The sequence below is a fragment of the Mobula birostris genome, chromosome 8, assembly GCF_030028105.1.
Source record: "Mobula birostris isolate sMobBir1 chromosome 8, sMobBir1.hap1, whole genome shotgun sequence".
Classification (NCBI taxonomy): Eukaryota; Metazoa; Chordata; class Chondrichthyes; order Myliobatiformes; family Myliobatidae; genus Mobula; species Mobula birostris.
The window spans coordinates 70627357-70648652 of NC_092377.1; the positions used below are offsets into that span (position 1 = coordinate 70627357).

At 40.6% G+C, this 21296-nt stretch overlaps 1 protein-coding gene across 1 annotated transcript in view; it reads left to right on the forward strand.

The window, feature by feature from the left end:
• The first annotated feature begins 1305 nt into the window (after positions 1-1305).
• actr2a (actin related protein 2a) overlaps positions 1306-21296 on the forward strand; it is a 37853-nt gene continuing 17862 nt past the window's right edge. Inside the window, exons 1-3 of the mRNA XM_072265434.1 lie at positions 1306-1445; positions 5923-6033; positions 12047-12262. Of these exons, the coding sequence (XP_072121535.1) occupies positions 1398-1445; positions 5923-6033; positions 12047-12262 (375 nt within the window). The 5' untranslated portion in view covers positions 1306-1397. The remainder of the gene's footprint in view (positions 1446-5922; positions 6034-12046; positions 12263-21296) is intronic.

Sequence of the window (21296 nt, forward strand, 5' to 3'; positions counted from 1 at the left end):
TCTCTGTATCGTGGCTGAAAGAAGATCATCGTTGGGAGATTAACACCAAAGGATAGATATATTGAAAGGCAGAGAGGGTGGGGTGGCTTCATTGGTCAAAAAAAATGAAATCAAATCCTTGGAAAGAGGTGACATGGGATTGGAAGATGTAGAATCCTTGCGGGTGGAGTTAAAAAAAACTGCAAGGATAAAAGGACCCTGATGGAAATTATGTACAAGCCTCTGAACAGTAGCCAGGGTGTGGGCTACAAATTACAATAGGAGATACAGAAAGGCATGTAAAAAGGGCAATGTTGCGATAATCATAGGGGATTTCAATATGCAGTTAGATTTGGTTGGTGCTGGTTCCAACAGAGGGAATTGTAGAATGCCAACAAGATGGCTTTTTTGAGCCCAATTGGGCTATGTAATAGGTGTTATGTAATGACCCAGATTTTATTAGGAAGCTTAAGGAAAAGGAACCCTTAGGAGACAGTGATCATAATATGAAAGATTTCACCTTGCAGTTTGAGAAGAAGATAAAATCAGATATATCACGACATATGCCAGTGATTTTAAACCTGATTCTGACATACATTTGACACAATAAATAAAGTTCTGACAGGCGTGAAGTAGATGCTCAGCTTCTAATCTGCATTATGTAAGAAGACACCCATATTCCTCCATGTACCAGCATTCTGTTGATTAATATTAGATCTTAAATCAGCATTATTTTTATTCTTCCTACCACAGCGGATTGGCTCAAATTTCCCAGTATTGCACTCCATCTGTCAAAATTTCCCAAAGGGCAAACCTTTGCAGCTTTTATGTGCCTTCAGTCCTCTTTGAACTGCGTGACAGATGCCTCGACTGCAGTCCTGAAGCCCCTGGTGCGATCACCTACACGCTGCTGCCAACCATTCTCACAATGAACATTGACCCACTGCAATTAACAGGCACCGCCTTCAATGGCCATACATCCCTCTCCTGTGATTGGTCGATCTATAGGCTCCAATACACAAAATACCAGATCGAATAGACAAGTACTTGACATTTTACTTTTTAAGAACATAGTACAAGTGAAACAAATTCAATGTATAATAATTAATCTCGCACAAATAACCCATTACATTTCTCTTCAGCTCCACCCCACTGTTGCCATAACAACACTTTCCTTCATTTATCCAAAGGCCAGTCGGCAGAACGGTCGCTTCGCTTTATCAATCAAGTGACGTTTCCGGAGTAGCCTGTATCGGATTGGATGTTCGACGACAGGAAATGCAATGTCACGTGAGGGCTGGCGCCCAATGCACGGGAGCCAACGATCGGCGGCTAGTTTCCGGTGTGTGGAGGCGGGTCGACGCCCGGCGGTGAGTGGGGAAGAAGAAGCGAAGGGCGGTAACTGAAGCGATTACATTATGGACAGTCAAGGCAGGAAAGTGGTGGTCTGTGACAACGGCACTGGGGTAGGTTGTTCGACTTTTTGTTTATTCTAGAGAATAGTAAAAGCAGGAAGTAAAGAGGCGGCATCGGTGGAGCCCGGGCCTGCGGTGCTTTCCCCTCGGTGACTCCTCAGCTGCGGTGCCCGTAATGTCCGCACCGTGCTTCAAGCGTTTCTGTCTGGGAGGCTGGGCCGCTTTGGGATACTTCACTTAGCCAGTGCAGCGCCGATCGGCTCACTGCTTGCCTTCGACACGAAAATGATCTCGCCCTTCGGCCGCTCCTTCCTCTTCTCGCTTCAGCGGCTGTCTGGTTGTGAGTTCCACATTTTCTGTACCTTCTGAGTAGACAAGTTTTCAACTTCCCTTCTGATGTGTAGTTTAATATCGAATCTGCCTGTCAGGTCACTCGGGTCAGCATAAAGTCAGGTCTTTTGTTATTCTAAGGGAAAGGACTTTGTATTTCACTGTTATAGTGGTACCTCCTTGGACCTGGTACAAAGACAAGATGCCGATCTCTATAGTCAAAAGTTCGACGGCATCCATAAAGAATAGAGAAGTATTGTTGTTTGATGTAGATCTTTAATCACAATTGATAAAATGAATTTTTAATCTCTCTTGCTTTTAACACCGTCACTTAAAAGACGTTATAATACGTATGATGGTCTATTCAGTTTTGTCATTCTGTAACTAAAGAACGAAGGCTTAAACAGTCCTCTTTTGTCTTGTATCTACCTTGTAGAAAAAAAGGCTGTGGCGGGTCTCGGTGAGACAGTAAAAAGGTTGTAGATCTTTGGAGTATAAATACAATTGTTAAAAGCTGCACCACAATTTTGTTAAAATGGGTAATACAGTTTATTTCTAGTGAGGCAGAATTAAAAGTTAGCTAAACCTTTATCAAACTTTGATTAGATCATAGTTTTTACTTCACAGTTCTGGGTACTACAATAGTAAGTGCTGTAGATAGGGACACTTTTCAGAACAGATGTTAGAAAAGGCAAGTTCTTCACTTGAGAAGTTGAGGATAAACTAAGATGTTTAAAATAGAAATATTTTTGGTTCAAATTGATACAGAGATAATTCTTCCACTTGTGAAGAACATGAGAAATAATAGAAATAAGCTGCTTGGTTCCTCAAACCTCTAGCGTAACTGGGGGCCATCATAAGATAGTCTCCAATAGGAGACTGAAAAAAAACTTCAGTTGTGAGATTGTGGAACTCTCTACCACAGCAGGAAGTGGTTAAGTGCAAAGTATAAATATATTCAGATGAGGCTGAGCAAGCATATGAGGGGAAAAGGAGCAGCTCATTATTAACGCAAACAATAGGAATTCTGCAGATGCTGGAAATTCAAGCAACACACATCAAAGTTGCTGGTGAACGCAGCAGGCCAGGCAGCATCTGTAGGAAGAGGTGCAGTCGACGTTTCAGGCCGAGACCCTTCGTCAAGACTAACTGAAGGAAGAGTGAGTAAGGGATTTGAAAGTTGGAGGGGGAGGGGGAGATCCAAAATGATAGGAGAAGACAGGAGGGAGAGGGATAGAGCCAAGAGCTGGACAGGTGATAGGCAAAAGGGGATACGAGAGGATCATGGGACAGGAGGTCCGGGAAGAAAGACAAGGGGGGGGGACCTAGAGGATGGGCAAGAGGTATATTCAGAGGGACAGAGGGAGAAAAAGGAGAGTGAGAGAAAGAATGTGTGCATAAAAATAAGTAACATATGGGGTACAAGGGGGAGGTGGGGCCCAGGCGGAAGTTAGAGAAGTCAATGTCTCTAACTTCCGCTAAGGCCCCACCTCCCCCTCGTACCCCATCTGTTACTTATTTTTTATGCACACATTCTTTCTCTCACTCTCCTTTTTCTCCCTCTGTCCCTCTGAATATACCTCTTGCCCATCCTCTAGGTCCCCCCCCCCTTGTCTTTCTTCCCGGACCTCCTGTCCCATGATCCTCTCGTATCCCCTTTTGCCTATCACCTGTCCAGCTCTTGGCTCTATCCCTCCCCCTCCTGTCTTCTCCTATCATTTTGGATCTCCCCCTCCCCCTCCAACTTTCAAATCCCTTACTCACTCTTCCTTCAGTTAGTCTTGACGAAGGGTCTCGGCCTGAAACGTCGACTGCACCTCTTCCTACAGATGCTGCCTGGCCTGCTGCGTTCACCAGCAACTTTGATGTGTGTAGCTCATTATTAACTCTGGAATGGAAAAATCTGGAAGAGGGTCAAATAGAGCATGTGAAACTGCAGCATGTATGCATGTTGTACATCCAAAGTAATTTGACCTGTTTTATTTTGAGGGTTCTGTTTGAAGAAAAATGGTATGATATTTGGCAGGAAACATTATTGGTCGATGTACTCGTCCGTAACAAATTAATTGTGCAATCTACATTTGATTAATACAATAGACAGGTAGGTTTGTACAGCTGCTTATGTGTTTTTTAAAAAAAACCTCTCTGCTGCGTTAACGTACACCATTGAGGAAAATGCTCTGCAAACACCGATTAACAGGAAAAGAGTGCACTGGCCCCAAACCACATTCTTGTCAGTGGTTTGTGAACTGAAACTGCAAACTACGTGATCTAAGGTATGTGCATATAAGGGCGGAGGTGTTGTCTAAAGCTGTTATTTATCTCCTGACTACTGCTTTTGGTGAAAGGGCAAAAGCTCCACACGTGGATAAACACATCATGAAACTGTATAGATCAGGATGTCACCAGTCTGATCCACATGGCCTGGCTTGTAGGCATTCCACAGTGAACACTCACTGAACTTGTTAACATGAAAACATTGTAAGGTAGTTTACTTTGACTTGCTGTGTTCAAGTCATGCTTGAGGGAATTCCACATTTGCCGTATTTCCCTGCAAAATTGTTCCTATTATGACACGAAAAAATTTGTTGGTGCATGCCAGAACACGCAAATATTTCACTGTGTACAAAGATCCTGCTGAATTGCAATGGTATTTGCCCTGCCTTTCAAATCTTGTCCAAGATAGAAAGAATCTGGAAGTTTTAACTGCTAATGTCTGGAGTATTCATATTTCAATGTGCATACATGTTGACATCGAACACAAAATACTCTGCAGATGCTGGGTCAAAGCAACACTCACAACACGCTGGAGGAATTCAGGTCAGGCAGCATCTGTGGAAACGATCAGTCAATGTTTCAAACCAGAACCCTTCGTCCTGTTGACTGATCGTTTCCATGGATGCTGCCCGACCTGCTGAGTTCCTGCAGTGTGTTGTGATGTTGACATAAAGGTGTGAACTTAAACTTTGTGCTCATTTTGCAAATTAAATTTCTATTCTTTCTTGGTCATGTAATCAACAACAGCAGTTTTTCTGTCTTAAGCTGATTTACAGTTCAATGAGAAGAAACTATGTTCATCTTCTGCAAGGTTTATTTGAATTTCATTGGATATCAAAGTTGTGTACACTTATTTGTTTGGAAATTAACCATTACACTGTCGGGGTATTTTCCTATGATTGTTACTTGCATCCATGGTGTACAGTATGCATCTGCTGTTGTTTTTAGGAGTAATAAAGTCCTGGTGGTGAGATTCAGCCCACAGTGCCAATTTGTTTATTCCCCTCCATAGATGCTGCCTGACCTGTCAAGTTCCTACAGCTTTGTGTGTTGTGTGTTGGTCTGGAGTTCCAGCATCTGTACAATCTCTTGTATTTATCACTGGAAATCTGGATTTTCATCTGATTTCCAAAGGAATAATTCAAATTGCTGAAATTTTAATAGCTTGACCACTGAATAATGCAAGAGAGCATAAAGGGCTCTGTTGCAAGTGTAGCTAAGAGGAATGGATTTAAAATGAAGTGTATTTACTTGCTGAAATTCTCATGGAAGTGATGGACCAAGATTTCAGATGTTTTAGTCATCAAGACAGTACACAGGTTGTCATAATCACTTTACTGCATCACTACCTTTTTATTATAAAAAGAAATCATAGCATTCTCTTGAACTTAGACACATGGGTGGTTTTAAGGCGAATGACCTTAATGTTTGACCAAACTTCAGGTTATAATTTTGGCCATGACACAGGTTTAAAGGAGAAAACATAACGCTTAAGAAGAGAATGCCAGACTTTGAGTCCGGGCGTGCAGGATATAAGAATTAGCTGATAACGTATTTCAAAGACTTGGAGAGCTGGATGAAGTTTGAGGTATCAATGATTGTGGTCATTAATACCTCAATTTATTTCAGACCGCTCAATATAAGAAGTGAATTTACTCCTGTCAGATGCATGCTGCACATGCCTATGGTGTTTGAGGATTGTTTTCTTGATCTGTGCATTACATTGATAAAAAAGCTTCGCTGCCAATCTTCAAATCAATCTCTTTAATAGATTGGTTGAAGTGTGAATATTTTCAAATCTAGCTAGATGCACAATTTGTGAGACTGCTCAAATAAAGAATTATTTATATGGTTACTTAACTGCAAACTAAATAAGCTAGGTGGTACTTAGTATATTCGTTTTTCTTTCCACTTTGTGTAGTTTGTGAAGTGCGGCTATGCTGGCTCCAACTTTCCAGAGCACATCTTTCCAGCACTGGTGGGACGTCCCATCATCCGTTCCACTGCCAAAGTTGGGAATATCGAGATCAAGGTACTGCTATGAAAAGTTTTTTTGATTAGCTAATTTGATGTGAATGCATTTTTCTTAACTATTAATCTCATGATGGTAAATACACTTTTTGGTTTCTGACATGTATTTAGATTTCTTATATAGCAGATTTAATGGAAATCTTGTCATTTAATGGTAACAAGTAGTTTATGAAAGCAACTCCTTACTCAATGTTTAGTAATTATACATTTGAAATCTGTACAATTTTCATATAAAAATCATTTCTTTTTATTAAGTGCCTTAGTTCAAGTCCAACACTCACAGGTTTAAAACAGGTATTCATGTAACTGAAAAAGATTAGTAACCTAAAGCACAATGTAGTCTTAGTTGTTTGGGAAGGGATTCGGTTTTCTTGTCGATCAACTCCCTTCAGTCTTCTCTCTATGCTCCTATTATTATTTTTTGTCTGTGGTCATACATTCATATTATCTGGGGTGTCTGCAGCCAGTTTTCTCTTTCCATCATTGTCAGCAAAGTCAGTTGTTAAGGTACTTGATTTAATTATCATTCTATAGTTTATACTACAATTAAATATATAATTTATATTCTATTAATAGTTTTTCTAATAGGTAAAATGGAGGACGATGTTGAGTAATACTGTGGATTAAATCAGATGTAACTTTATAACTTTTATCACAGGTATTTATATAGAAGACATTTTGGAATCATTGTTTTTTGGGAAAGGAGCTGATTTCTGATTAGCTCAATGGGAAAGAGGCAGTTGTTTTATCAAGTACTTGAACTGATGCCACTGTTAATCATTCAACTCGCGAATGCCAGATTATGATTTGTTTTTGTAAGTGTAATTTGAGAATGCAAAATCACAGCAGCTAATACACGATAGGATTGGTATTAATTTATTAGGAATCAGAAGTTGACTTTTACTGTTATGGCTGTGGTAACTTACAGTGTTTTGCATGGCAATAGCTAATGATATTGTTGCCTATCCAAGCCTGTGGAGACGTTCATAAAGGAAAAAGATGGGCAGATTTTGAGGGAGAAATCAAAATTTGTGTAGTCTACTCTTGAATGAATAGCAAAATATAGTGGAAAGATTAAATGAACAGTAGGTGAGTATTTGTATTTATATTTAATGTAATAATGGTATGATTGGCTTTAAAATGACAGTAGAAAGCAAGCTACAGATGTAAAAACTGAGGTAGATTAAAACACCTTTCAATCACCAATTGTCCAAGGATTAAACAATTAATATTTTTAATATTGGCATGGGATTCAACCATTTGTCTTGCCTGTAAATTTTAGGGAAATGTGTGTTATTCTATTTGAAGGTTTTTAATAGTTATGCAAATTAAAAGTCAGTGAGGTGTGATGTTTTGGCCAGGTAGAACATGTTCTTAATGGGATTGAGAGAAAGAGAAACTCATCAATTTACATTACTCAGTGTAGATTCTATACCACTGAGATTTGCTAACTTAATTTGTTATTGCATTACCAACTCGTCTTTAAGGTCCATTTTGTAAACATTTGCTGAATAAATTGTTTAATTGCAAGCTTTATAAACCAGAACTGCTGCTTTAGCTGTACATTAAACTATCTTACACAATTCATGGGAAGGATTCTCAACGTTCTGTCATTTTTTTTTAATTTTGGAAGTCACTTTGAATCTTTTAGAATTCCGGGAGTGAAGTTTTCACTCGGATCTTTTCTGACCTTTCTGTTTTACCTTCTCTCTCTCTCTCTTCACCTGTTGAAGTAGAATAACAAAAAAATGGTAAGTAAGTTGAAGTGTGGTGTGTTCATTTCATTTAATTTTGGTATTGCTATCAATTTGTCCACAGTTTGCGTTGAATTTTTCTTTCATTTAACACTTTGCAATTACTTTTCTGAAGTAAACAACATTTCATTGATTTATGTTCCCTTTTGCCTGTTCTGTTCCAAGTTTAAAAGTATGGATAGGCAGACTTTCCTTGAATGTTAGTTGAGTTACACGTTGAATCTTAGTGAAAGAGGCAGTAATGTACTACTTCAGGTGCTAAGTAAAAGTGAGAAGCTGGCAAGAAAAGTAAGGGCGTGCTTTCCAATTGCTCTCACATACCCTGCTTATGCTGGTTGCTGACTTGGAATGAAGGAGTAATTAGTAATCAGTCACTCATCTATGGAATGTTGCATTGCTATTCAGCAGGGGTGGGAATTTGGGAAATTGTCATTTGAGGATCAAAAACAGTTTTATCAAGTTCAGCAGTAAAATCAAAGTTTTAGACCAAATTTAAGGATACTGACTTCTGACGGTCAGGGAATTGCAGATGAGGTGAAGTTTTGAAAAATTTAACAGTGACAATAGTTATATTTGTGATAGACATGAGGTGGTACTTGCAAAGCTATGTATAATTCTTGCCTGGCAGGTGTTGTGGAGCCAAAGATCTTGTCCAAAGGGGGAAGATTAAAATACTAGTTATATAATGGTCACGTCATGAGTAGTTATTTACAAGTTTAAAACTTGAACACATAATGATCTGAATAATTATAAGATAATGGAAGATGAGCAGATACTTGCATTATCACAAATGCCCTGATAAATGGCATTAGACTCTAGAATTAAGTTTTTGGTCAGGCTCCTGAATGGGAATGATTAAAACATTGTTGTAGTTTTTAATTCCTAATGCCCCTTTAGGTTTAGTGTTTCATGTTGCAGCATGAATTTGCCACTGTTTTGTTTTGCTTTGAAGCATGTATTTAAACTGATATTACTTATGTTTTTGGTTGGGGCTCCAGATTAACACCATTTTGTCGGATGAAACAACGTCTACTGCTCTTTCAGTGGCATTGGAATGTGGCTGCTCAAATGGGTCATTTGATGCATTCGTAGATAAATGGACATTCGCAAGAAGCCTGCGTGTGTATTCTATCTGAAACCTCTGCTGTGCTCTTGTTAACAATGTACATTGAATCTTGCATCAATATTTTAATAGTCTTGCTTGAACAGTGCTTTCAGATGCACTGCCAGAATTTAATGTATAATTTGGCCAAAACTGAATGTTTGTTCTTAATCGATCATGTAAAAATTAACTACTTTGCAGAATCACAGAAATTACCTTGTTAATTTTATAAAAATTACAGTTAAAATTGTTTTTGTCTGGTTTCATTTATGGTGCATGACATGCTTTCTAGTTCGCACTAGTCAACATTGGTATCCAGTGAACTGTCTGAGCATGACTAGTGTCAGGTATTGCGTCATTATTTTATGCTTCCTGGACTGTGCTTTGTTCTCATGCAGAGAACTTTTTGCACTGACATTCTGCAAACTGCCTTGAGTAAATGTCTATCTGTAATTTAATACTTACCCAGTTTTTGTAAGGTGGCTAAATGCACAATTTAAATTTCAATTCTTTGGTCATCAAGTTGTCAAATCATTAAGTAAATTTGTAAAATTGCAAGCTTTGAACAGAATGGTCTGTCTGATGTATTCTGTTGTGAATTGTCTTTTTGAACCATAGATCGGGGCAGGATGTAATGTATTCATTCCTGAATCTTGCCCCTCTCTACCCCCCAAACACCAGGTAGTTATACTACAAGACGAATGGGGAAATAATTTTTTTAGCAATTCACTGTGACTGAGGCCAAATAAGCTCTATGAACATACTTGTTTTAAATGTGGAATCATGGTCATTAAGCTCCATGTTTGGCAAGTCCCTAACAACACCAAGGTTTCATCAATCTACAAGAAATTGCATGCATTGCTTTCCATTGCATTAGCTGTTTGTATGTGGAATTTTGGACCACTTGCATTCTGAATGGATGTCAGAATTAAAAAAAAATAATTTGGAGCCTGTGTCAGGGAAGACAAACCATGGGCTTCAAATTTACCCATTCATTACCATCCAGCAATCTCTACTTTCGGCATGGAAGTGAAGGGAAGGTTGTATCAATAATTACATTGTCAAACTTTTTTTTGTGCTTGGGTGTCACAGTGGTTTAGTAGCTAGCACAATGCTATTATAGCTCAATGCATCAGAGTTTAATTCTGATGCCATCTGTGAGGAGTTTGTATAACCTCCCTGTGAACATGTGGAATTCCTCCAGGTGCTCTGGTTTGCTCCCACATTTCAAAGACATGCCTGTTAGTGGGTTAATTGGTCATTAAAATTGTCCTGTGGCTCGGGTTAAATAGCTGGGTGCTGCAGCTCATTGGGCCTGTTCCACGCATTATCTCTTTAAATAAATCTAAAAGTGGTATGGTCCTTGGGTGAAATACCTTTTAAAGTATAAAGTGAATCTTAGAAGTCAAAGGACCTGCTCTTGTTTTGGGTGGGTATGTAGTTTGAGCTTCTGGAATCTAGATGTCCATATGCTGGATTGTATTCTGATCAACTTCGTTGATATTGCAGGTTATTTCCTCATGATTTTTAGTACTGATATAACCCTTGTGCTCCTAAATTCGATGTCTTCCCTTAACTTCACCCTCCATATAAATATTTCAATGTGAACAACAGCCACAGGTTCTGTTTTCATTCTGTTCCACATAATGGACGAGACCACTTGCCTCCTATTGGCTATGTTGTTTGTATAGACAGTAGGTTCCAGTTAATTCGGACACATCAGGACTAGTACATTTTGGCCCAGTTCAGCAGCTGCCCCAGTATTTGCTGCTGTGTTCTTTTAGTTGACTATAAATGAACAAAATCAACGCAGATACCTAGTGCAGATAATGGACTACCTTTATATAATGCTTTTGCAGCTTCATCCTCCAAATCATCATTTTCACTGTAACATTCAAGATGATTGTGGATACCTTCGTTCTTTGTAGTTCCTAACGTGTTGAAATGGCGACATAGTGCCATTTTCACTCCCGGCCATTTTTGGCATCTGAATTGTTTCACGCCAACAATCAGTGACAAAAACCATTACTTTTTCAACACAAACACACCTGACACTATTTAAAAATTCTTTGTTCTAAGCATGGGGTAGTGTCTAATGGCCACACAAATACACGCTATTGGCCCTAGATAGAAAATTTTTGGCACCAGTCTTCTGTCCCAATTTAGTGGCATAGTGTCCGAAATAAGTGAAGGAAATCCTGGCTATTTTCTTGATTAGTTTTTGTTATTTACAAGTTGTCCCAAATAAGTGGCTACCCCAATTAACTGGAATCCACTGTATTTAAAATCCTGTGTTTCGCGCAGTATTTCTCAAGCTTCTAATATGCTCAGTTGTTTTCTAATATCCAGCTTTTGATTCATTTGGCCCCATGAGGCCTTCACATTCTCTAATCTTGGTCAGTGCCTGGAGCTACATATTTAATTTCTAAGGTTATGGCTGTGAGCATGACTGCATACATATATTTTGCAAGAATTACCTGGACCACACCAGGCACCAATTCTGGCCAGCCCATGTTCCTCTTTTTTTAAAAAAAAAAAATCTTGGTTTTTAATGCTAATGTTGGGTTACTTTTCTCCTCTGCCAAGCTCTCTCTTAAACACCATTCTTTCCCCAATTCATGTTGTCTCCCCACCAAGCATTGAGTTCATAGCTGTTGATCCTCAAAGCTGAGGTGGTCCCTTCATAGAGCTCTTTTCACAGTCCAGTTTTCCCTACTGTGCTAGTTCTTGACCTATCTGTCTTGATTTTTGTGTGTGTGTGCTTTCAATCTTGATCCGTCTGCAGTTTTGGTGCTATTATCACCAGTGTTCCTTTCAGCCTTCTATATGTGCTGTTGATGCATTTAGGTCTGTCTGAAACTCATCGCCATTGTCAAGAAATCTATTATCTAAATTAACTAAGCATAACCTACTACCTAGTTTCCAAAATTCTTGAATGTGAGATTTCTGGCCTTTAAATTGTAAAGTTATATTTTTAAGTGTGTACTAAGGTGTTGCTCACTGTAGGTATTCCCTGAATTCAACCGAGTTCCTTAATTTTTGGAATATGCTGGTAGTTTTTATGATTTGGCAGTGTTTTTAAATTGTACTAATACATTCTGTTTCTGCCCAAACAATGTGAAAGCAGTCTTATTTGTTTTTTTGGTTCCGTTTCACAGGATCTCATGGTGGGTGATGAAGCTAGTGAATTGCGTTCTATGTTAGAGGTTAATTATCCCATGGAAAATGGTATAGTACGAAACTGGGATGACATGAAGCATCTTTGGGATTATACGTTTGGCCCAGAGAAGCTAGATGTAGATTCAAGGAATTGCAAGATTCTTCTGACAGAACCACCAATGAACCCCACAAAGAACAGAGAAAAGATAATAGAGGTAAGTATGTTTATTGAGTAGACTTTTGGGATTCTTTTCTTAGAACCATATTGCCTCATAAATGTTTTAAATTAAGGAACTCCTTAATGATGATCTCACCAAAATCTGGTCCTTTTCACCAGATTTTATTAATAGTGTGTTTAATTTGTTCCTCTTGACCTGCTTGTCTTTTTATGCAATTTTTTTTTTTTTAAAGAGTTTTTTGTAAGAATGACACTTAAATGGGAAGGTGGTGGGGGGGTGGGGAGGAGAAATAGAACAGAAAATTCATGGTACAACACCTTTTATTGCATCTTTTCTATTTGGATGCTTGTATGATTTTTGGCTGCATGGGAACATGTGGTTTCTGATCAAGAGAAACTGCATGGAGAGGTAGGGACGGTGGAGGAGGAACATTGTATGGAAAAGCCATTTACAAACATCTATAGCAGGTTCATTTAATTTCTCTAGAACAGTTTTGGTATTCTAATTGTGATTTAATATATTGTATGTCGAAAACTTAATGTAAGTTTGATTAACTATATATACAGTGGCATGCAAAAGTTTGGGAACCCCGGTCAAAATTTCTGTTACTGTGAATAGCTAAGCAAGTAAAAGATGAACTGATTTTCAAAAGGCATAAAGTTAAGGATGACACATTTCTTTAATATTTTAAACAAGAAAACTTCTTTTATTTCCATCTTTTACAGTTTCAAAATAACAAAAAAGGAAAAGGGCCCAAAGCAGAAGTTTGGGCACCCTGCATGGCAGTAACACCCTCTTTGGCAAGTATCACAGCTTGTAAACACTTTTTGTAGCCAGCTAAGAGTCATTCAAATCTTGTTTGAGGGACTTTCGCCCATTCTTCCTTGCAAAAGGCTTCTAGTTCTGTGAGATTCTTGGGCTGTCTTGCATGCACTGCCCTTTTGAGGTCTATTCACAGATTCTCAATGATGTTTAGGTCAGGGGACTGTGAGGGCCACGGCAAAACCTTCAGCTTGTGCCTCTTGAGGTAGTCCATTGTGGATTTTGAGGTGTGTTTAGGATCATTATTCTGTTGTAGAAGCCATCCTGTTTTCATCTTCGGCTTTTTTACAAACAGTGTGATGTTTGCTTCCAGATTTTGCTGATATTTAATTGCATTCATTCTTCCCGCTACCAGTAAATGTTCCCCATGCCAATGGCTGCAACAGAAGCCCAAAATATGATCGATCCACCCCTGTGCTTAACAGTTGAAGAAGGCTTCTTTTCATGAAATTCTGCACCCTTTTTTCTCCAAACATACTTTTGCTCATTGCGGCCAGAAAGTTCTATTTTAACTTCATCAGTCCACAGGACTCGTTTCAAAAATGCATCAGGCTTGTTTAGATGTTCCTTTGAACCTTTTGAATAGAATTTTTTGGCTGCAATGAGCAGAAGTATGTTTGGAGGAAAAAGGGTGCAGAATTTCATGAAAAGAAGCCTTCTTCAACTGTTAAGCGCAGGGGTGGATCGATCATGCTTTGGGCTTGTGTTGCAGCCAGTGGCACGGGGAACATTTCACTAGTAGAGGGAAGAATGAATTCAATTAAGTACCAGCAAATTCTGGAAGCAAACATCGCACCGTCTGTTTTTTTTTAAAAAAAAACTGAAGATGAAAAGAGGATGGCTTCTACAACAGGATAATGAACCTAAACACATCTCAAAATCCACAATGGACTACCTCAAGAGACACAAGCTGAAGATTTTGCCGTGGCCCTCACAGTCCCCTGACCTAAACATCATCGAGAATCTGTGGATGGACCTCAAAAGAGCAGTGCATGCAAGATAGCCCAAGAATCTCACAGAACTAGAAGCCTTTTGCATCAAGAATGGGCGAAAATCCCCCAAACAAGAATTGATAGACTCTCAGCTGGCTACAAAAAATGTTTACAAGCTGTGATACTTGCCAAAGGGGGTGTTACTAAGTACTGCCATGCAGGGTGCCTAAATTTTTGTTTTGGGCCCTTTTCCTTTTTAGTTACTTTGAAACTGTAAAAGATGGAAATAAAGTTTTCTTAAAATATTAAAGAAATGTATTATCTCTAACTTTATTCCGCTTGGAAATCAGTTCATCTTTTACTCGCTTAGCTATTCATAGTAACAGAAATTTTGACCAGGGGTGCCCAAACTTTTGCTTGCCACTGTGTATATATGGAATGTAATACTGCACGCAAACAGCTAATCAGAACTGTTTGAGGAGCTAGGCTCTTGTATTGGTTTTTATTTTTTAAATGTTATTTTGTATTTAGTTTTGTGTTGTTAATCTATTTGTTGGGTCCTTTTACATGGGTCAACAATGGTAAAAGAAGTCTTCAAATTACACCGTGTTATTCAAAGCAAGGGCTTGGAGTTGTCCTGAAGCTGGATGCTTCAGCATGATTATCTGAGCTGGTCCCTGATACTCAGTTTGACTATTAGGAGTTTCCTGGAAGAAACTGATGGCAAGATTCCATTGTGTATTTTATTTTTTGAATAGTTTACAATTTTCTTTGCAAGTTGTGAAAAAGGAAACTGAGCTCTTAGTATTTTTTTAATCGAAGAGCAAAGGACAGCTTTTAGCCCTGAACTTCCTGCAGCTGTGAGATGACTAAATTTAGTGATGTTGGTGCTAGTCTCACTAGTTGATTACTCATTTCCTGGTTTTGAGGCCCATGCAATCCTGGTGGCAAATCAGTGGTGGGTATGTGTTTGTATCATCTTAATATTTAGCTTGACTAATCACAGTATTCAAGGAGCAAACAACAGGAGTTCTGCAGATGCTGGAAATTCAAGCAACACACATCAAAGTTGCTGGTGAACGCAGCAGGCCAGGCAGCATCTCTAGGAAGAGGTACAGTTGACGTTTCAGGCCGAGACCCTTCGTCAGGACTAACTGAAGGAAGAGTTAGTAAGAGATTTGAAAGTGGGAGCGGGGTGGGGGGAGATCCAAAATGATAGGAGAAGACAGGAGGGGGAGGGATGGAGCCAAGAGCTGGACAGGTGATAGACAAAAGGGGATATGGGAGGATCATGGGACAGGAGGCCAGGGGAGAAAGACAAGGGGGGGGGGACCTAGAGGATGGGCAAGAGGTATATTCAGAGGGACAGAGGGAGAAAAAGGAGAGTGAGAGAAAGAATGTGTGTATATAAATAACGGATGGGATACGAGGGGGAGGTGGGGTATTAGCGCAAGTTAGAGAAGTCAGTGTTCATGCCATCAGGTTGGAGGCTACCCAGACAGAATATAAGGTGTTGCTCCTGCAACCTGAGTGTGGCTTCATCTTGACAGTAGAGGAGGCTGTGGATAGACATGTCAGAATGGGAATGGGATGTGGAATTAAAATGTGTGGCCACTGGGAGATCCTGCTTTCTCTGGCAGACAGAGCGTAGGTGTTCAGCAAAGCGGTCTCCCAGTCTGCGTCGGGTCTCGCCAATATATAGAAGGCCACATCGGGAGCACCGGACGCAGTGTATCACCCCAGCCGACTCACAGGTGAAGTGTTGCCTCACCTGGAAGGACTGTCTGGGGCCCTGAATGGTGGTAAGGGCGGAAGTGTAAGGGCATGTGTAGCACTTGTTCTGCTTACAAGGATAAGTGCCAGGAGGGAGATCAGTGGGGAGGGATGGGGGGGACGAATGGACAAGGGAGTTGCATAGGGAGCGATCCCTGCGGAAAGCGGGGTGGGGGGGGGGGGAGATGTGCTTAGTGGTGGGATCCCATTGGAGGTGGCGGAAGTTACGGAGAATAATATGTTGGACCCGGAGGCTGGTGGGGTGGTAGGTGAGGACCAGGGGAACCCTATTCCTAGTGGGGAGGCGGGAGGGTGGAGTGAGAGCAGATGTGCATGAAATGGGGGAGATGCATTTGAGAGCAGAGTTGATGGTGGAGGAAGGGAAGCCCCTTAAAAAAGGAAGACATCTCCCTCGTCCTGGAATGAAAAGCCTCATCCTGAGAGCAGATGCGGTGGAGATGGAGGAATTGCGAGAAGGGGATGGTATTTTTGCAAGAGACAGGGTGAGAAGAGGAATAGTCCAGATAAACAACACTCACAACATGCTGGAGGAACTCAGCAAGTCGGGCAGCATCAGTGGAAAAGATCAATCGACATTTCGGACTGGAACCCTTTGTCAGGACTGTAGAGGGAAGGGGCAGAGGCCCTATAAAGAAGGTGGGGGGAGGGTGGGAAGGAGAAGGCTGGTAGGTTCCAGGAGAAAAACCAGAAAGGGGAAAGATAAAGGGGTGGGGGAAGGAAAGCAGGTAGCCATCCAGATAGCTGTGAGAATCAGTAGGCTTATAGTAGGCATCAGTGGATAAGCTGTCTCCAGAGATAGAGAGAGAAAGATCTAGAAAGGGGAGGGAGGTGTCGGAAATGGACCAGGTAAACTTGAGGGCAGGGTGAAAGTTGGAGGCAAAGTTAATAAAGTCAACGAGCTCAGCATGCGTGCAGGAAGCAGCGCCAATGCAGTTGTCGATGTAGCGAAGGAAAAGTGGGGGACAGATACCAGAATAGGCATGGAACATAGATTGTTCTACAAAGCCAACAAAAAGGCAGGCATAGCTAGAACCCATACGGGTGCCCATAGCTACACCTTTAGTTTGGAGGAAGTGGGAGGAGCCAAAGGAGAAATGATTAAGAGTAAGGACTAATTCCGCTAGATGGAGCAGAGTGGTGGTAGAGGGGAACTGATTAGGTCTGGAACCAAAAAAGAAACGGAGAGCTCTGAGACCTTCCTGATGGGGGATAGAAGTATATAGGGACTGGACATCCATGGTGAAAATAAAGCGGTGGGGGCCAGGGAACTTAAAATCATCAAAGTTTAAGAGTGTGAGAAGTGTCACGAACATAGGTAGGAAGGAATTGAACAAGGGGGGATAAAACCGTGTCGAGGTATGCAGAAACGAGTTTGGTGGGGCAGGAGCAAGCTGAGACAATAGGTCTGCCAGGACAGGCAGGTTTGTGGATCTTGGGTAGGAGGTAGAAACGGGAAGTGCGAGGTGTGGGATCTATAAGGTTGGTAGCAGTGGATGGGAGATCCCCTGAGTGGATAAAGTCGGTGATGGTGTGGGAGACAATGGCCTGGTGCTCCTTAGTGGGGTCACGATCGAGGGGTAAATAAGAGGAGGTATCCGCGAGTTGTCGCTGTGCCTCGGCAAGGTAGAGGTCAGTACGCCAGACTACAACAGCACCCCCCTTATCGGCGGGTTTAATAGGTTAAGATTAGTGCGGAGGGAGTGGAGAGCAGTGCGTTCCGAAGGAGTGAGGTTGGAATGGGGATAAGGTGCGGTGAAGTCGAGACAGTTGATGTCCCGTCGGCAGTCAGCGATAAAAAGATCCAGAGCAGGCAGAAGACCAGAGCGGGGTGTCCATGAAGAAGAGGAGGGGAATTCAAGGAATCAGAATTCATATAGATCAGTAATAACTTGGGTGCATTAAAAATGGCTTTCATGTCAAAAACATGACAGTTAAAGGAATATTATGTAAATTCAAAATATTCTGTCAGTAAATGAGGTTGAAAGCCAGTAAGTTACCTACGTAATGTACTGCTAAATTTTGTTACTTAAAATGTGTAGTTCAGTTTCATCAGAATTAGGCAGTGATGAGTATTCAGGGCTGTAATGTGTATAGAAGGAGATATGGCTCCTCAGATATGTATTTGGCTTCTTTAGAACAGTAAGGAGCTCAGCAGAGGTAGTTGGGACAGAGAATTGTTGATGGGCAACTGGAAACTTTGCCCTTGTCAGAATATAGTTGTTTTGCAATATGGTCGCCCATTCTGCATTTGGTTTCTCTCATGTCGCTAACTTCACATTGAGTGCAGAATGTTGTGCACTGGATTGAAAGTAAAAATAAATTGCTGTTTCACTTAGGATAAATTTTTGGGTCTGTGTGAAGGACGGGTGTTAGTATGATGCATCTTTTCTAAGTATATGGAAATACACTGGAGAATGGATATTTATGTTCATGGAAGAGTGAGCTGGGGGTCAGAAAGGCAATGGTGAGCAGGAGAAAATGATCCACTTCGATGCTGCTGGCTGAGTCCGGCAATTTCAAACGAGAAAATCTGCAGGTGCTGGAAATCCAAGCAACACACAATATGCTGGAGGAACTCAGCAGGCCAGGCAGCATTTATGGAAACGTTTTGGGCCGAGACCCTTCAGCAGAAGAATGAAGTTAGAATTGGAGAGAGGAGTGGTGAAGTCGAGATGGTTGATGTCAAGGAGTGAGGTTAGAATTGGAGAGAGCAACTTCTGTTTTCCCCTCCCCGCCCTCCCCACCTTTATTGCTTTTCATTTGCATGTGGACAGTTGTACCTATTCTCTCCATGATAGATCCATGTTACAAAAGTAGTGAATGTATCACTGATGGGCAGCATTTTAGTGCGAACACACTTGGTTTTGGGCAGTATTTATTAATCCAGATCATGGAACCTGTCCTTAAAATTTTTGTTATATTCAATGCAAACTTTAAAATTGCATTTAATTATCTAGCAGCTTATTTGCAGTTACTGATGGTGGAACAATTACTGTGAGAACTGGTTTGGGTGACTAATTTTGGTGCACTTACGGTGTGGGATACCTTGCAAATGTCATGAATGGCAAACATTTGGTTTATTTGAGTAGTAAGATGCGAACAGAGATCTGTGATTATAAAACAAAATTTGACATTGAGCCACAAGATGTTAGTGATTGGAGTTTAGAGAGTATCCTGAAGGAGAAACAAAGGGTACAGGTTTGGGACAATTCCAGTGTGTGGGTTTTGAACAACTGAAGCCATAGCCACCAGTAAAGGAGCAGTGAAAACCGGAGGTCCTTGGGCCTCACTGGGCTGATTGTCTGATTGTACAGAGATTTCTGAATGGGGTGTTGGTTTCCTTTTTTAAAATAAAGTAAGTGCTGGAAACACTTAGCACTGGTGCAATCTGTATTGCATTTAGATTTTCCCATTGGCGGCTTGTGCTGCAGTGTTCTATAGCTTGTACTATTTACTCTAACTGTTCTTCACACTTGAACCAACTAAGTGGATTTTTTTTTTGTTTCCTCCATCCCCCTTGGTAACTACTTTGCTGTACATTTAGATTGTGCTTGAGTAAGTTCCTCTTTGTCAAATCTATTTCCTTTTGACATAATCCAGTTAGTTGGAAAGGATACTTTAGTGGCATCAAGAATTTTTGTGCAGATGACTGGCCTTGATTCCTGCAGACGTGCTTTCTCAGCAGTATCTATGCAGTGGTTTTTGACTTGCTGGACGAGTTGATAATTTTGTCCAACCACTATGTAGATAAAGGACATTCAGTGCTAAATGAAGAACATTGTGATGTAACTGTTGTAATAAGTTACTATTAACTGGACCATTGAATGATACTATTCTGGATTTATCCCATACTGATACCAGCATTGAAAGCTTACTGTACAGAACTGCTTGATCAAGGTCATTGGCTTTTCTTTTCCTTCATGATTTCATGGCATCCTGCACAATTGTGAACCATTTAGAACTTAAGCCAGTTGCTAGTGTTGATTAATTCATCCTGGTCTATCTATGGAGCAACTCTGTATAAATTCTCAGGTCATCTTGCCTGCCATTGTGGACCTTGTTATCTCGCCAGTTCCTGTATATATAGCAGCTGCTAAGTTTGTTTCCAATGGTTATATGATCTATTCTCTAACCACATGGAACTGTTTTTAATAATTTAAAGTTGATAGAATGAAGGTTTTGGTGTGGGGGGGGGGAATATCATAAGATTTTTACTCAGTGGGTATTGAGTGGAATGTGGTACCAGAGGCAGATCCATTAGGTCAGGGATTCCCAACTTGGGGTCCACGGACCGCTTGCTTAATGGTATTGGTCCATGGTGCATAAAATGTTGGGAACTCTTGGAGACTTGGCTAGGCACATGGATGATAGAAAAACGTGGGGCTATGTGGGGGGAAAGGTTAGGTTGGTTTTGGAGTAGGTTAAGAGGTTGGCATAACATTATGAGCTGAAGGGCTTGTACTGTGCTATAATGTTCATTAGCGGATATTCCAGAATGTCTCTCCACAATCAATCAGAACATAGATAAATTCTCGCTTGACTATCAAGGAAGCTGCCTTTCTCCTCCTCCTCCACCCCCCCCCCACCCATCTTCCCCTATTTTCCTTCTTACCTGTAGCAGTGTTCTGGGAATGAAAATCATGGCGATCTAGCTGCATGTAAGAGATTTGACCCTATTCAGCTAAGGGTAGGAACTTTGCTCAGATACTTAGTTTTAAATGCTTTAATATTGGAAATTTGAGATCCTATTTTAAAATAATGTTCAGTTTCACTAAATTCCCTAAAACCATTTCCTTTTCAAAAGTGAGCATTGTACTAATTGACCAAATAGGATGTGTGTTCTTACTTGTAGATAGAACTTAGCTCTTCCATTTTACACATTCGGTTGGATGCTATTGTTGTAGTTATCAGGAGTATATTGTCTGAAACTGAAGCTCTTAGCTCTACAGCCAGATTTTTAGGTGGCCAAATGGCCTTTACTATATTCTGTACTCTCAGCTGTTTCCTGGTATTACATGAATTAGTTTCTCTGGTTTTTGACTCTAGGAGGAGACCAAGTTGATTATCCTGTTAACTCTTATTATTTAAGAAGGGTGCCCATGAATCAGATTTGTCTTTGTTATTTGCATGGGCTTTCCCATTGTTGAACTGTTGAACTTTTTACAGCTGAATATGGTAGGGCTGCACAACTGTGATCTGATCTATTAATTTATGGGAGTACTTGGCTGTTACATGTTGCATTTTGCAATTTATCATGTGCAGAACTGCTACAACATTAAAATTATTTTAATCTGTTGGTGCTGCCCCTTGCATGCCTTTTTACATTCCTTGCTGAACTGTGGGTGGTCCCAAGGTCTTGGATGTGGATTGAGTGAGAGATTTGTATGTTCATAAGGTTGTTGATGACCCATCAACCCTCACCATTGCCCTTTTCTTTTGCTGCTAGAGCTGTTCTAAAGCTGTCCTATGTAGTAGAGTGGTTAAGTCTTGTGATGCTGGAGATTGTCTTTGTAAAGACTGCT